At 47.9% G+C, this 15,317-nt stretch overlaps 1 protein-coding gene across 1 annotated transcript in view; it reads right to left on the bottom strand.

Annotated features, from left to right (window-relative positions):
- Nucleotides 1–1,201: 1,201 nt before the first annotated feature.
- BBS2 (Bardet-Biedl syndrome 2) overlaps nucleotides 1,202–15,317 on the bottom strand; it is a 28,656-nt gene continuing 14,540 nt past the window's right edge. Inside the window, exons 6-17 of the mRNA XM_009994905.1 lie at nucleotides 14,336–14,440; nucleotides 13,375–13,461; nucleotides 12,006–12,141; nucleotides 9,248–9,387; nucleotides 8,384–8,528; nucleotides 7,655–7,826; nucleotides 6,554–6,683; nucleotides 5,565–5,696; nucleotides 4,460–4,597; nucleotides 3,495–3,607; nucleotides 2,240–2,388; nucleotides 1,202–1,308 (exon numbers count right to left, since the gene is read on the bottom strand). Coding sequence (XP_009993207.1) covers nucleotides 1,202–1,308; nucleotides 2,240–2,388; nucleotides 3,495–3,607; nucleotides 4,460–4,597; nucleotides 5,565–5,696; nucleotides 6,554–6,683; nucleotides 7,655–7,826; nucleotides 8,384–8,528; nucleotides 9,248–9,387; nucleotides 12,006–12,141; nucleotides 13,375–13,461; nucleotides 14,336–14,440 — 1,554 coding nt within the window. The remainder of the gene's footprint in view (nucleotides 1,309–2,239; nucleotides 2,389–3,494; nucleotides 3,608–4,459; nucleotides 4,598–5,564; nucleotides 5,697–6,553; nucleotides 6,684–7,654; nucleotides 7,827–8,383; nucleotides 8,529–9,247; nucleotides 9,388–12,005; nucleotides 12,142–13,374; nucleotides 13,462–14,335; nucleotides 14,441–15,317) is intronic.

Raw genomic sequence — 15,317 nt, 5'->3', positions numbered from 1 at the left:
CAGGAATGACATCCCCCATTCAGAGGGCTGCACACTCCCCAGCTGCTCTGGAACCAACACTGGGCTTCTGGCTTTCATTCAGGGGGAGCAAGGACAGACAGCCCAGTTGCAGGACACAAGGAGCTCCAAGAAGCTACCCAAGAACTTCACAAGGGTGGGCTGGGCTGTCTCCTCCCCACCCACACAGCATTCACTGAGCCACACACTGGGAGATGCAAGGAGCACTGAGGCCCACCCTCTGTCCTCTGCAAGGTATTTTTAGCTTGTAGAATAAATTTGCTTTGGCAGCAGTTCTAAAACACCTTCAGATCTAAGATCCAGCCTTCCTGTTGTATTTTAATCCAATTCTAAGACATCCCGCAATGAATAAACAGGTTTAAGCCAGGAGCCAAGAGATTTTTCAGTACCTCTTTTCTTTTGATCCCTTTAAGCTCTTGGTGAGCAAGCACAAGCTTGGGTGTGTAGTTTGGTTTTGCTGTTCCTGAAATGCACCCTTGCCCACCCCAGCATCTGCAGGTTGGTTTTCTTTTTCCAGCAGCAACAGGGAACCAGGAGCTGGAAGCAAAACTTCCTGCAATCCAGGTGTGGGGAGAATGTTAGATATGGAACAGACCACTTCCTCCCTGTGTGGATGGTGGAACTGGGTGGCTTCCACAGATCTTCTGGCTTCAAAGGAGCAAGAAGATGTTATCCCTTTGGTGCTCCTAAGTGCACTGAGTTGCAGTGCACCCAGAAAGCAGCACATCCTGCAAGGAAACCCAGGGTTCCCTGACACAGGGAGTTGAAGTGCTTGGTCTGCACAAGAGACTATTCAGCAAAAACCAGAAAAGTGGTTTGGATTTGGTTTGTTTTTCAACAAATCAGCTTCACCAGACATCTCCTCAGCTAAATCAGACCAACAGCAGTCAAACCAGTCTATGATTTAATGGAAAAGGCCTTAGCTACAAAATATATTAAAATACATAAATAAGTTACTGTAAGAAAAATAACTGTTCCAAGGTTATACCTCTGTCTTGCATAAATATCTGCACTTAAACTCTGATGCTTTCTTCACAAAGCTTACTCTTCTTTGGTCTGCATAACAACACTTCTTGCCTGATGGCTTCACTAAATATGCTACCTCTGCAATTATTTCACCCCACAGGAGGGTAAGGGGCTGTGGAAACACTGCCCCTGTGCAACTGCTGCTCCTCCTGCTGTTTTAAGAAGAGGCAGTTCCCACACACATGATCCTGAAGAGCATGTTGAAGTTGTTGCTTCTGATCGCGTCCCGACAAGCACTGATCACTTGGGTTTTGGGTTTGCCAACTGGAGAGGGGAAAAATAGGGAAGAAATTAAAATCACTTCAGTTACTGAGTAAGAAACTGATAAAAATGCCTATTGGGTCTGGTCTGAAATTTAAGAGGTTTTTAAAAAATATTTTTAACATACACTGAAATGTCACATTTTTACTAATATGTGAATAAAATCTTTTCTTTGAAGAGTTTTTTGTAGCACTATTATAATAGAATCATGGACTGGTTTGGGTTGGAAGGGACCTTCAAGATCATCTAGATCCAACCCCCTGCATGGGCAGGGACACCTCCCACCAGCCCAGGTTGCTCCAAGCCCCATCCAACCTGCCCTTCAACACTGCCAGGGATGGGGCAGCCACAGCTTCCCTGGGCAACCTGGGCCAGGCTCTCACCACCCTCACACCAAACAATTTCCTCCTCATGTCCAACCTCAATCTCCCTCTTCCAGTTTTAATCCCTTCCCCCTTGTCCTCTCAGTGGGTCTCACTGTTGCTTGTCTACTATGGCAGAGCTTAAAGGACTTATTGAAAGGGAAATGCTACAAACACACAAAAACCACCTCCTTCCTCTAAGACCTCCAGAACTAATAATATAAACAGCCTTTCTTAAGTTGATGGCTTTTTTTTTTAAAAAAAGCAGAATTATAAATGAAGATCTCAAACTCTGCTTTAAACACATTTTCTAAATGGTGTTCAACAAAATTAGCAGCTTATTTACCACTGCTTAGAACTGTCCTTTCCTAAAAAGCTGTGATCCCAGACCATACAGGGCACTCCCAGTTCACTGTCACTTGGCTGACAAATGAAAGGTGATTTCTACTCATTTAGCTTCAGGCCCCAAAATTCCTCAAGTCATTTCACTAACCCAGGTGGCCTCCAAGACACATCTTCTCTACCTCAGTGGGGTCCAAGACTCCCTGTCCCCTCCCAACACCCAGACTTACCCCTTAACCTCCCAGCCCTCTGGATGGCCTGATTCACAGCTTTCAGATTATTCAGCAGCTCTGTGTGATTGTTGCAACGAATTTTGTACTGATTGATGAGGTCTCTGTTGAGATCATAGAGCTCACTGTACCGGGTCTTCATGTTCTTCCTGGGGGAACAAACAATCCAGTTATTTGCATCCCTGGAGCAGAAAGTCATTCCTGGTTTGTCAGTATAAAGGTCAAGGACCATTTTTGAAGTTATTTTACTCAGCAACTCAACAAGGAGATGTCACTTTGTGGCATTAACCCTGCCCTGCACTAGCTCAGACCTCCTTGCTGCTGCTCTTGAAAGTACAGGCAGGACATCAGCAGGAGAACACAGCAAGTCAGAGTGAAAGGACTGACACACAGACTTTCTTGGTGTTCTCAAAAGTTCACACATCACAGACAGCTTTTATTGCCATTTTCCCTTATTGTACCTTTGTAAATTATCATAGAATCCCAGACTGGTTTGGGTTGGAAAAGACCTTCAAGATCATCTAGATCCAACCCCCTGCATGGGCAGGGACACCTCCCACCAGCCCAGGCTGCTCCAAGCCCCATCCAACCTGCCCTTCAACACTGCCAGGGATGGGGCAGCCACAGCTTCTCTGGGCAACCTGGGCCAGGCTCTCACCACCCTCACACCAAACTATTTCCTCCTCATGTCTCACCTAAATCACCCCTCTTCCAGTTTTAATCCCTTCCCCTTTGTCCTCTCCCTCCCTGTCCTTGTCCCAAGTCCTTCCCCAGCTTTCCTGGAGCCCCTTCAGGCACTGGAAGGTGCTCTAAGGTCTCCCTGGAGCCTTCTCTTCTCCAGGCTGAACACCCCAACTCTCCCAGCCTGTCTCCAGAGCAGAGCTGCTCCAGCCCTCACATCATCTCTGTGGCCTCCTCTGGACTCTCTCCAGGAGCTCCACATCCTTCTTATGTCAGGGGTTCTAGAATTGGACACACCTTGAGGCTGATTCACCCCACCTACCCCACACTAAGCCTCCACACCTCTGCCCTTTTGTCTTCCCCAGACTGCTTTGCCACCTGAAGAACAAGACCAAGCCCCATGCGGGCTCACACTGCGACCAGCAAAGGTACGAATCCTCCACCGAGATCTGCCATTAGGCAACCCCTGTGCCACCCCAATGTTTTTTTGGTGCCCTTCTCTGCCTGAAAAAAAAAAAAGCCAGGAGTGGCCCATCTCAAGCCCAAGCCCAGAAGCCCAGCAGCAGCTGCTCACATGTCTCCCAGGAGCCGTGCATCCTCGGCCTGCACCAGCGCGCTGCGGATCAGGACGGAGCGCTCGGCCATGTCAGCACTGAGCTTCTGGTTCACTGCGTGGTGCTCGTTCACCTGCCCAAGGCAAACTGGCATCAGGAAGGGCCCCTGGCACTCTAGGCACACAGGTGATTGGTTTAAGCTAAAGCCAGTGGCTAGGAAGTAACATTCCAACAAGTTATGAGCACCCCTAGGGCTGTTCTCATGCCCTGGCTGCTGGAGCGGTCCCTGGTGCCCTGAAGGGGATGATCAGGCTGAGCTTCAGACCAAACTCCCTGATCCAAATCTTCAGCTCAGCCTCCCAGACAACATATTTACTTTAGAATCATAAAATCCTTCTGGTTGGAAAAGACCTTTAAGATCATCAAGTCCAATCATTAACCCAGCCCTGCCAAGGCCACCACTCACCCATGTCCCTCAGCACCACATCAGCATGACTTCAAAATCCCTCCAGGGATAGTGACACCACCACTGCCCTGGGCAGCCTGGGCCAGGGCATAACAATCCTTTATGTGAAGAAATTTTTCCTAATATCCAGCCTAAACCTCCCCTAGTGCTACTTGAGGCCATTTCCTCTCATCTTGTTACTTGTGAGAAGACACCAGCACTTGCCTCTCTACAGCCTCCTCTCAGGGAGGTGTAGAGAGCACCATAAGGTCCTCCCTTCAGCCTCCTTTTCTCCAGACTAAATAGTCCCAGCTCCCCCATCCACTCCTCATGATTCTGAACAATCAGCTGCTGGGGATGAAGAGCCTGTTCCACAGACCAAAGAGCTGAGGGTGTCCCATTGTCTTTTAGGCAGAACATACAACAAGCCATGGCTGGCTGATTTCCAGGAAGTTAAAGGAAGGTAGAGATCTTCTCATAGCAGAGCCCCCAGTGACTGCTCAGCTGCCACTTCAGACAGGCCTGATGCCTCCTCCTCACCTTGACCAACGCCGTCCGCAGCTCCTCAAAGTACACTGGGAAATCTGCTTCCACCTGCAAATCCTCGATGGCCAGAAAGGAGGCCATTGACTGGATAATGTCACCAGCCAGATCAATATCATCCGTGTGGATGGAAATCTGTCAGGAAGGAGAGAAAGCACGTCAGTGCTCTTCCATGCCCAGACATGTCCCAGAAGTGCCCAGCAGGACTGCCTCTCCAGCAGTGACCCAGGCTCAAAGCACTTCATTCTATCCAAATCATAGAATCCCAGACTGGTTTGGGTTGGAAAGGACCTTAAAGATCATCTAGATCCAACCCCCTGCATGGGCAGGGACATCTCCCACCAGCCCAGGCTGCTCCAAGCCCCATCCAACCTGCCCTTCAACACTGCCAGGGATGGGGCAGCCACAGCTTCCCTGGGCAACCCGGGCCAGGCTCTCACCACCCTCACACCAAACAATTTCCTCCTCATGTCTCACCTCAATCTCCCTCTTCCAGCTTTAATCCCTTCCCCCTTGTCCTCTCCCTCCCTGCCCTTGTCCCAAGTCCCTCCCCAGCTTTCCTGGAGCCCCTTCAGGCACTGGAAGGTGCTCTAAGGTCTTCCTGGAGCCTTCTCTTCTCCAGGCTGAACACCCCAACTCTCCCAGCCTGGCTCCAGAGCAGAGCTGCTGCAGCCCTTCCATCATCTCTGTGGCCTCCTCTGGGCTCTCCCCAGGAGCTTCCTGTGGCTTGAGCAAGCTCTCTGGCTTTCAGTAGATAAGGAGACACTGATTTCAAGGGGCTTTTATTAAGCCCTGAGACAAAGAGGCATCTGAGCACACAGGACCAGTGCAAAAGTTACAGTTACAACTAAAACCACTCAGTCTGGGAACAAAAACCTTCCTGGAGATCTACAGGCTAAGCAGTTTTCTTCATCAACAGGCCTGAAATTTTACCCACTAAGAGTAAAGAGACCCAGAAGTTTCCAAAAACCTCCTGAAAACATGATGTCTTTCTCTGCCCATTCAGTTGTCCTTCATCTTTCCTGCCCCACATTGGCACCACCCTGAAGTTTCACTGCAGTCAAACTGAAGGGGTGTTCCCCTTGGCCAGCAAGGTACTCACCTCTCCTCCAGGCTTGATTTTGATGCAGAGCTGCCCTGCATTCCGAAGGGAAGTGAAGCAGACCTGAAAGGAAGCACTCTGAAACTCCACATCCTCTGGTAGCAGGAAGCTCTGGTTCAGCCACATAACAATCTTGCAAACAAAAAAAACAAAGGAAGAACATCAGTCATCACCTGGGTGGGAAGCCTGGAGAACCACCAGGTGTCCCTGCGTGTGATGTGCACCAGGGTCCTCTGTTCAGGCTCCCCTGGGAATTTCATTTCCTACATTTCATCCCCTAAACCCATGTCACAAACTTGGTAAAATAAGGACAGTTGACTCTTTGCTCCAAAAATGAATATTCCTAAGGAAATCAAATCCAGAAATCAGCCAGAGAGCACAGCCCAAGGTGAAAAGCCTGGAGACCAGAGAGAGCTGGGAAGCAAAGCTCAGTTCTGCTCCAAGCTACAGGGAACTTTTTGTTTCATTTTGGTTTTTACCTTGGCCATTTAATGCAGTAAACATGTAAATCTGGCAGAGCCCTAGAGTTGGGAGGGAAATGATCAGCTCTAACTACTGCCCCACCATTCAGATCTGCTAGAACCAAAACCACAGCACTGCTGCTCATCTGCTGGGAAACCTGAGCTGCTATCCAGGCACTGGGCTGCCTTTTTCCTGCTCTCTGCTCATTTCCAAAATTCCTCACTCACTACAGGGCTCCTGCCTCTGGCATTCCAGCAGCCCTCACATAGATAGTATCTGAAATGCCTCGTGATCTCAGGCCATTAGCTCCTGCAGGAATTCCTGAAGCAGGGAATTGCCACCATTGAGGCATCTTGTAAAGAAGGAACTAATAAATAAATCCCCAAGTCAAGCTGTAATACACAGACTCCCAAAGCCAGCAGGGCAGTTCACTGCATAATTTTTCCTTAGCTATTGGAAATCTCCAGCTAATTCCAAACCCTCCACCCACACAGGGGTGGGAAACAGGCAGCAGAGCAGAAACTCACCCTCTGGGACCTCTCATTTGTTGTGCAGTTCACAAAGCTCAGGGGCTCAGTGGCCGAGTCAGGGCTGCTCAGAGCATACATGGAGAAACGGGGGAGTTGCCTTGTCAACTCAAACACATGGAACTGTGTGCTGGAAAACATCCAAAGGGAAAATAGAGCCAGTCACCAGGAATTCACCTCTGGTTCTCCTTCAGCTGGTTGCTGACAGCAGCAGCTTACAGCTATGTCATCACCTGCTTACTATTCCCCAGGGAAAACAACACAGTGGATATTGTGAATTCCAGGCTTCCCACATGCCAATTGTTTAAATTTTCCATAATACTTCCAATGAAAATGTATTCTCTAGGCTAACAGACTTAGGATTTTACTATGTGATTAGATCTTTTCTTCACAGGTTCAGTGAAGTCTTACTAAAAGCAGTAATAGAAACAAACAGAGAAAAGCAAAAGGGAATTCAGCCCCATCTTGTTCTTCCTGCCAGCTGGAATCTATGCCTCCTTGTTGAGGGAAAGGAGGTTGATTCTGGAAGATGTGAGCAGGAAGAAAGTTCTTTTCAAGTATATATGAAGAGACATTTTCTTTCTATGGGAAACTGGAGAAGTGTTGTCTTGAAATCAATCTTGAAATCACTTTCTAGTTGCCCTGAAGACAAACGGGTCCAGGGTTACTCCATAGCTTGGCAGTCACCACCGTGTCTCCAGGCTTGCTCAAGAACTTGGTCCAGAGCACCAACCATTCAGGGCCTGGAGAAGCAGCCACTTGAAGCTGGCAGCTTGGACACAGCCTGTCTTCCCCTCCAAAGCCCCACAGGAAGGCACTCCCGGGACAAGGAGTGCTTACTGTTCCCCTACAGGTAAGGCTGGAGCACAGCAGGTCCCAGTGACTCCAGAGCATTTGGGCTGTGGCTGAAGAAGAGCTCAGCATCAGGGTGCCAGTGTTAAGAAGGAATTCCAGCTCTCCTCCCAGTAACACAGAGAGGTGGGACATCAGGGAATTAACAGCACACTTCCCATGGGACAAGCAGGAAGCCACATCAGTGCTCTTTCCTGGCCTTACAGTTAAGATTTGGAGACCAGGAGAGATCACCAACACAAAACTCACCTGTTCCTGTAACCCACGAAGGCTTTGATGTGCAAATCCACAGGGACATCTTTGGGTGGAGTGAGGGGAACACGAACACAGCCAGAGAGGTTCTGGATGCTGGGGTGAACCACGTGGCTCTCTCCTTCAAAGATGCCCTCAGCAAAGATCAGCACAGCACGGATGATTGTGTCTTAGCAACAGGAGGAAAAAGCAGTTCCTTAATGAACTGGCAGGAAACCACCCCCATGTGTAGGATTAAGGACAATCAACTCTTTACACTCCTCCTGGGAACTGTTTAAAATGTCCCAGAAGACCAGCAGGACCACATTTGGACCCCAGTGCATTCTCAGCATGCCTGGTGCTAGGTGGTTTTGGAGTAGTCCCAGTGTTCCACATGAATCCAGTTGTGGTCCAGCTGCCTTCATGCAACACCCTCACTACCACAGCCACAGGTTCATGTTTATAGAGTCAACACCAGGAGTGTTGCAGGGATTACCAAGCCTCATTTTACCCAAGTTCAATGTTAATTGCTTTGGAAAATAACACATAACAAGAAACAAATTCCATCAAACTCCCCTCCCCTGAAACCCATCAAAGGAACCCAGTTTGATTCAAAACTCTGTGAAAGGGAAGCAACCACAAAGGGGAAATTACAGACAATAAAGGGGAGACAGGCAAATCATCAGCTAAATTTAACTCCAGGTTTGCATGAATTTACATGGAATGAATGTCAATGGTTCCACTCACCATTTGTGGTGGAAATGCACAGCTCCACGTGGGCAGACTGGCTGTCAGAGCCCAGATTAACTGAGAGGGCTGTCTGGAGTTGGGTGTTTGCTGGAATCACACCTCTCTGCCCATCAGCTTCCTTCAACTGAGCGTTCAGTTCAGCCTGTTGCAAAACACACACCCCCTCAGTATCAGAATGGCAAGATTTTGCATTCAAGCAACCTAGGAAACACACACACAGGTCAGTTGTTGTTTTTCTTGCAGAAAAAGGTTGTATCACAGCCCTTCCCAGACACTCCATGTGGCTGTGAGCAAGGATCAGGCACAGAGCTGCAGCCACCTGTGCTACAATTTGCTCAAGCTCTTTCCTGTCAGCTCTGTCCCCAAACCTTTATTCAGAAAAGGCCTTAACATGTAATTCATTTATATGCACAGGCTTAAATAATTCCATGGTGTTCATTTACTACTTCCTCAAGATCTTGATGTCTGCACCTTCACCACCAAGCCACAAGTGCTCCTCCTGGCAGTGCTCCCATTCACCTGACCCTCTCAAAACACTCCTCTCTGATCCCCCAAGTTGGTTCATGCAGTGAAAATTCCAATTTGCAGTCACAAAGCACAGGGCTGAAGAGGATCCAGCTCCAAACACAAATGTTCTGGCAAGAAGAAGAAGGAGCAAGGAAAATGTTACTTATTAAAATACAAACAGCAAGTCCTGAACTTGCAGAAGGACCAAGGTAGATGCAGAAGGAGGAATCCCCAGCAGACAATCTCTACCTAACAGGTTCAGCTCTGACTTGTCTGGACTGCCTCACAACCACTTCCCAGATTACTCACAAGAGAAAGGTGTGTTTTGGCCTTACAGATGGTTTTAAGTAGTACCTTGGCATTTTCCTCATAATTTCTTAATTCCAGCAGCAGATTTTGTTTCTTTTGACTAAGTTCTCGGATCAGATCCTGCTCAGCACTTGTATCCATCAAGTTGCCTTTCATCTCTTCACCTCCTGGCAGGTAACCCCGGACTGCACAGAAACAAAACACACCCAATTTCAGCAAAACCTTGCACAGCCTTCCCAGATCTTAAGTTTCTGTCACAAGAAACCCCTTGTACCACCTCAGCAGCAGACACTTATTCTGGTCTTCAGCTGGTACTATTCAGCTGAAAACCTGAGCATTGGTTTATACCCACAGAGGCTTTTTTTGGTGATTAGGACAAGAGAATTGCACATTCAAATAAAAAAAAAAGGTGATTTTCCAGCCTGCCCTCAGGCTGTCTTCACCTGACCAGACAAGTGTAGCACCTGGTCCTTCTGCAAGAGGATTCCCACTTCAATCATCCTTCCAGGTGCTTAGGCAAGTTTGCAATTATGCAAAATTAATAAAATGTGGACCTGGGTTTCCAGAGCTGGTCAGAGGAGTTGCTGATGTCTGAAGGTGACTCTTAAGTCACTGCTAATCAGCCAGTAAACAAGATTTACCCACATTTTTCCCTAAATCAAGGGATACTTCACTTCAAGGGGTAAGACCTGTTTCCCAGTAGCCCAGTGGAGCATAGAGGTATGGAAATAATCTCCACCTGCCTGTGGAGGCAGAAGAGATGAACAGATGATGAGACAAAGATGATTCTGCTCCCAGGCTGTGTGTTCTGGGTGCAGCTGACAAGGAAAAACAGGGACAAAAATCTTCTATCTGTGAATATGCTACCCATGTAAGCTCAGGAGAAAGTAGCAGGGAACTTGACCAGGATTTAGCATGTAGACTGTTCTCCACCAAAGGGACCCATGCTATTAATTCTGAGTGAACCATTCCTTTAAAATGAGAGCAAGAAAGCAAATAGACTGAAGACTAGAAAAACACCTCATGTGAAAGGATGCTGGCCCTAAATAAAACTCTAGTGACTCTGTGAGGATGCACTGTCCACAGTGAGAGCACAAAGGGGAATGGAGTAAAACTGGTAGAGGAAGATTGAGGTGAGACATGAGGAGGAAATTCTTCCCTGTGAGGGTGGTGAGACCCTGGCCCAGGTTGCCCAGGGAAGCTGTGGCTGCCCCATCCCTGGCAGTGTTGAAGGGCAGGTTGGATGGGGCTTGGAGCAACCTGGGCTGGTGGGAGGTGTCCCTGCCCATGCAGGGGGGTGGGACTGGATGATCTTGAAGGTCCCTTCCAACCCAAACCATTCTAGGATACTCTGATATAACCCCAAAAACAAGGCCAGTACTATTTAAGAATACCTAAAGGCTCCAGCCTAAAGTGATCCCTGTTGTCCCAAGGTTTGTTTACAAGGTGCCCACCAAAAGAGCACAATCATGTTCAGTGATTTAACCTACCCAGCCCTGCTAAGCCAAGGTATCTTCATGACTCTGCACTGTGCTCCCCTTTGGTGAGCCTGGGAAAAAAAGCTTTCTATGCTGAAGCCCAAGAGCAGGACATGCCCACAGTCAGTCATTAAGACAGAGAGCAGAACACTGTGTTATTTAACCAGGACAGGCTTTTGTTCCAAATGGGATGTTCCAGACCTGCCTGGCTCAGGCCACTGACGCCAAGCAGTGGGATAATCACACCAGTGTCTTTCCTGGAGCCATCCCTGGGAATCTGGCCTGAGCTTATTTAAATCATCAGTAATCATATTTGTTTCCACTCATTGTAACCAGGTCTGACTGATTTGACTGCACAGTAGAAGAAATCCACCAGCTCTCCAGTCCCAGGATACAAAGGGCCTGTTAACATTTAAAGTTTCTTATATCAAAATTATTCATCTTCAGAAGAAAACCAAACCACACTCCCCTAACTCTCCAAGCTCCTATACCCAATGCAAAACAACCAAAGAATTATCACAGACAGGAAAAACTATTTCCTGGACATTCACCTCTAATAATGTTGCCACAGTCTGTATTCAATCATAGAATGGTCTGGGTTGGAAGGTACCCTAAAGATCATCTAGTCCCAACCCCCTGCATGGGCAGGGACACCTCCCACCAGCCCAGGTTGCTCCAAGCCCCATCCAGCCTGCCCTTCAACACTGCCAGGGATGGGGCAGCCACAGCTTCTCTGGGCAACCTGGGCCAGGCTCTCACCACCCTCACACCAAACAATTTCCTCCTCATGTCTCACCTCAATCTCCCTCTTCCAGTTTTAATCCCTTCCCCCTTGTCCTCTCCCTCCCTGCCCTTGTCCCAAGTCCCTCCCCAGCTTTCCTGGAGCCCCTTCAGGCACTGGAAGGTGCTCTAAGGTCTCCCTGGAGCCTTCTTTTCTCCAGGCTGAACCCCCCCAACTCTCTCAGCCTGTTCTCTCACTACAAGCTCTTGTCAAAAATCCCTCCTCAGCTTTCCTGGAGCCCCTTCAGGTACTGTAATATAGTTATCTTTGCATTATCAGGATGGCACTTTTTCCCTTACATACCTGAATTTTGGCAGCTTCTTGGATCACCATGAAACACAACTGATGATCACAGAGAAGACAATATCCAAACTCCTGTTTGCAGAGAGTATAAACTCAAAACTCCTTTAACTTCACATAAAGCAAAGGGAATCTGGCACACAGCAATGCCCATGGAACAGAAACAACATTTAGCTCATCTGAGATGATGTGATGTGCCTGATATTGTTGTGTAGGAAATTAATACCCTGAGCAAGGCTCTCACCTTCACCATCAATGGAACAGCAGATCAGCTGGGTGCTCCCATCCATTCTGTAATCCCCCTCCACCACTCCTGCAATTGAGGAAGCAAAGTTGTCCTTAAAGATGACCTCCCCAGTTCGGTCACTGCGTGCATCAACCTGGAACAACAAAGAGTTCCAAAGACACACCATGAGCAGGAAAGCCAACTCCAAGAGAGATGTCAGGCTGTACTCTGAGCTGTTAACCAAAAGCCAACTCGGGTGAACTTGCAGCTCTGCTGATCCAAACACCACACAAGACAAAAATGCTACCAAGAAATGACCTCTAGACAGACTCAGCTAAAAGGAACTGCTCTTCTGAGATGCTTCCCAGAGCTACAAACCAAAGGAAGGAAAGGAGGGAACTGCAGGCCTGCACTGGGAAGGTGTGATGGTGGGACTAAACTAGAGAAACCTTCAGGCAGTATTTAGTGTCTCTCCTCTTAGCTGCAGCCCCTGGATGGTGATTTATTTCTAGACACAAATATCCCAACCTTTAATTATCTTTCATTGGAGGAGAACAGAGAGGGGGGCTCAGTTCTGTGTCTCTCCCAAAGCTCAGGACCCAGTGTCACCCTGTCTAGGAGGCAGGGACTGTTTCAGACCAACAAGCAGGGCAGAGACCTCCACTGGGAAAGAACAGGAAAAAAAGAAAGAGTAAAACAAGGAGAGATTCTCTCTAATAATGTTATACAACACCTAATCCAACATAAATTACAACATATCTGGGCTCTAGACTGCCAGTTTGATATGAAGTTAATTAAATCTCCCCAGGCTAATGAGAGTAATGAGAGATGTGAAGAAAAAAGCATGGCTTGACAAAATATAAGCTGGCAAACTGTGTCCAGGAGAGATTTGGAAGGTAAAAGAGTCATTTCTGGTAAAGGGGGAATACCAAGCACTAGGCTTAAAAGCCTAGGTCTGAGTTGCATGGAATGCTTTTACATCAAATTAACTAATGCTTGATTAATCCTGAGGCTGTTCTTCTGCTTTGTCTTCCCTGTAGCCTGAGAACATCCAGGAAACCTCGTGGAGGGGTATTAGCATGTGGGCACAGCTGAAGGGACAGGAAAGCTGTGGGATGTGGCATATGACCTCTGCTTCCATGGAAACCCCTGACCACACCTGAGCACCTGACTGGGAGCTGAGCAGAGGGAGCAGCTTCCCCCTGATCCTGCACCTGGCACATGCCTCACCAGCCTGACAAGGTTCACTGCAATAGCTCCTCAGCATTCCTTTTTCAGCAAGTCTTTGGAATTTTTTTGGCTGTTCTCCTTCAGACAGCTTAGCAGCCTTGTCCAAACACAGCTGCCAGATTTACAGCTCCTCATTTGGCCCCTGATTCCAACTCACCTTCCCATTGGACCAGCCAGTGATCAACTCACACACCCCATCAGAGTTCAGGTCAAATGCATGGATGCTCATGGCATGGTTCTTAGACTGAGGGCAGAAAAGAAGAAAAATGAACAAATTGAGCCTGGTTATGTTTTCTACACTCCAAAAGCTTGAAACATATATATAAGACACTGTATGAGGCTACAGAGTATGAGGCTCCAGAGATCACAGAAAGGAGGTGTCTCATAACAGGAAGTTTGAATCTCACTATCTATATGGTCACTCACATCTGAAATCCTTAACCCTTGTATTACAAATCTAGCTCACTGCTCCCAAAGGACCTGATCTTCCCTTTAAATACACTTTCATCCAAGCAGATGGTTAGAAGGCTTCAGGCAGACCTTATTACAATGTTCCAGTCCTTAAAGGGTGGCTCCCAAGAAGATGGAGACTCCCTATTTAAAAGGAGTCCCATGGAAAAGACAAGGGGTTATGAGCACAAGTTGCTCCTGGGGAGATTCCAATGGGACACAAGTTTTTCACCATGAGGACAGACAAACATTGGAATAGTCTCCCAAGGGAAGTGGTGGATTCCCCCACATTAGACAGTTTTAAGTCTCAGCCTGACAGGGTGATGAGCCACCTCATATAAACTATAGTGGTACCTAGAAAGGCTGGACCAGAGTGAGTCCCTGTGAAGCTGAAGCACCCCCAGTTGCAGGGTTGAATTGGTGTTTAAGCCACCACCAATAGTCCCCAGAGCAGTGAAGAAACTGAGGTGGCATTAATTGTGCACACATCTACAAAAAAGGAGATTGGTAAGATAGGTAGACAGGTAAAAAGGTAGATTTGGTAAGAAAAAAATACATTAAGTGCCATGTTCAGTATAAAGCTTCATCTAAGGAGTCTGGGTAACATCAGAAGAAGCTGAGATGAAGAACCCAACCCCCTGGGAGCCTTCAGCCTTGCTCAGACTTACCTTGATCCTCCAGTAACGAGATGTCTTGTCATAAACACCGACCGTCCCGTTGGAGAGAGCGTAGCCAAAGCGACTGCCATACATGGGGCTCAGGGCTGTGATGGTCTGGGGGGAAAGGAGGCAGAGGGAAGGCAGGGAAGAGGGAAAACTTCTTCAAAAATGTAGAACAGACTAGTCAACCTCTTTATCAGGAGAACCACACAACACTGAAATGCTGCATCTGTGGTGGGAAGCATGAAATAGCAAAGCGACCGTTTTTAAAGAACAGTTGGGAAGCACCAAAGATCCTGTAGGATTTCCTCACACAAGCTGCATTCTCATTTTTCAGATACACTTCAGCAAAAATGGCAGAACTGCCCTCAAGCTGTGCACTTTGACCAAGTATTTCCTATCACAAGCAGCACAACTGCTCACAGGATTCCTGTGGTCATCAGTGTTAACACTCGAGGCTCCAGGAAAGCTGGGGAGGGACTTGGGACAAGGGCAGGGAGGGAGAGAACAAGAGGGAAGGGATTAAGACTGGAAGAGGAAGATTTAGGTTGGACATGAGGAAGAAATTCTTTGCTGTGAGGGTGGTGAGACCCTGGCCCAGGTTGCCCAGGGAAGCTGTGGCTGCCCCATCCCTGGCAGTGTTGAAGGGCAGGTTGGATGGGGCTTGGAGCAACCTGGGCTGGTGGGAGGTGTCCCTGCCCATGCAGGGGGTTGGATCTAGGTGATCTTGAAGGTCCCTTCCAACCCAAACCAGTCTGGGATTATCATTGAAAACCTACTCCAAACACACAACATTCCTTAGAGCACCAGGAGCTGTGGCTGCTGAGGAGTTCAGCATTACACACGTTGGAAAGCCCTAGGGATACAATTGGTGGAAAATCTTTCCCCAAGATGAGACAAAACTGAACAGCTCCCACAGTTGGACTTTTCCTGGAACACAAGGAGAACACCAGACTAGGCATTACCTGAATAAGGAACAGCTCCAGGGAAA

Source organism: Chaetura pelagica, unplaced genomic scaffold (assembly GCF_000747805.2).
Source record: "Chaetura pelagica isolate M959 unplaced genomic scaffold, ChaPel_1.0 scaffold93, whole genome shotgun sequence".
In the NCBI taxonomy this organism is placed as follows: Eukaryota; Metazoa; Chordata; class Aves; order Apodiformes; family Apodidae; genus Chaetura; species Chaetura pelagica.
The sequence above is the reverse complement of the archived record's forward strand: the minus strand, read 5'-3'. Positions and strand labels throughout refer to the sequence as shown.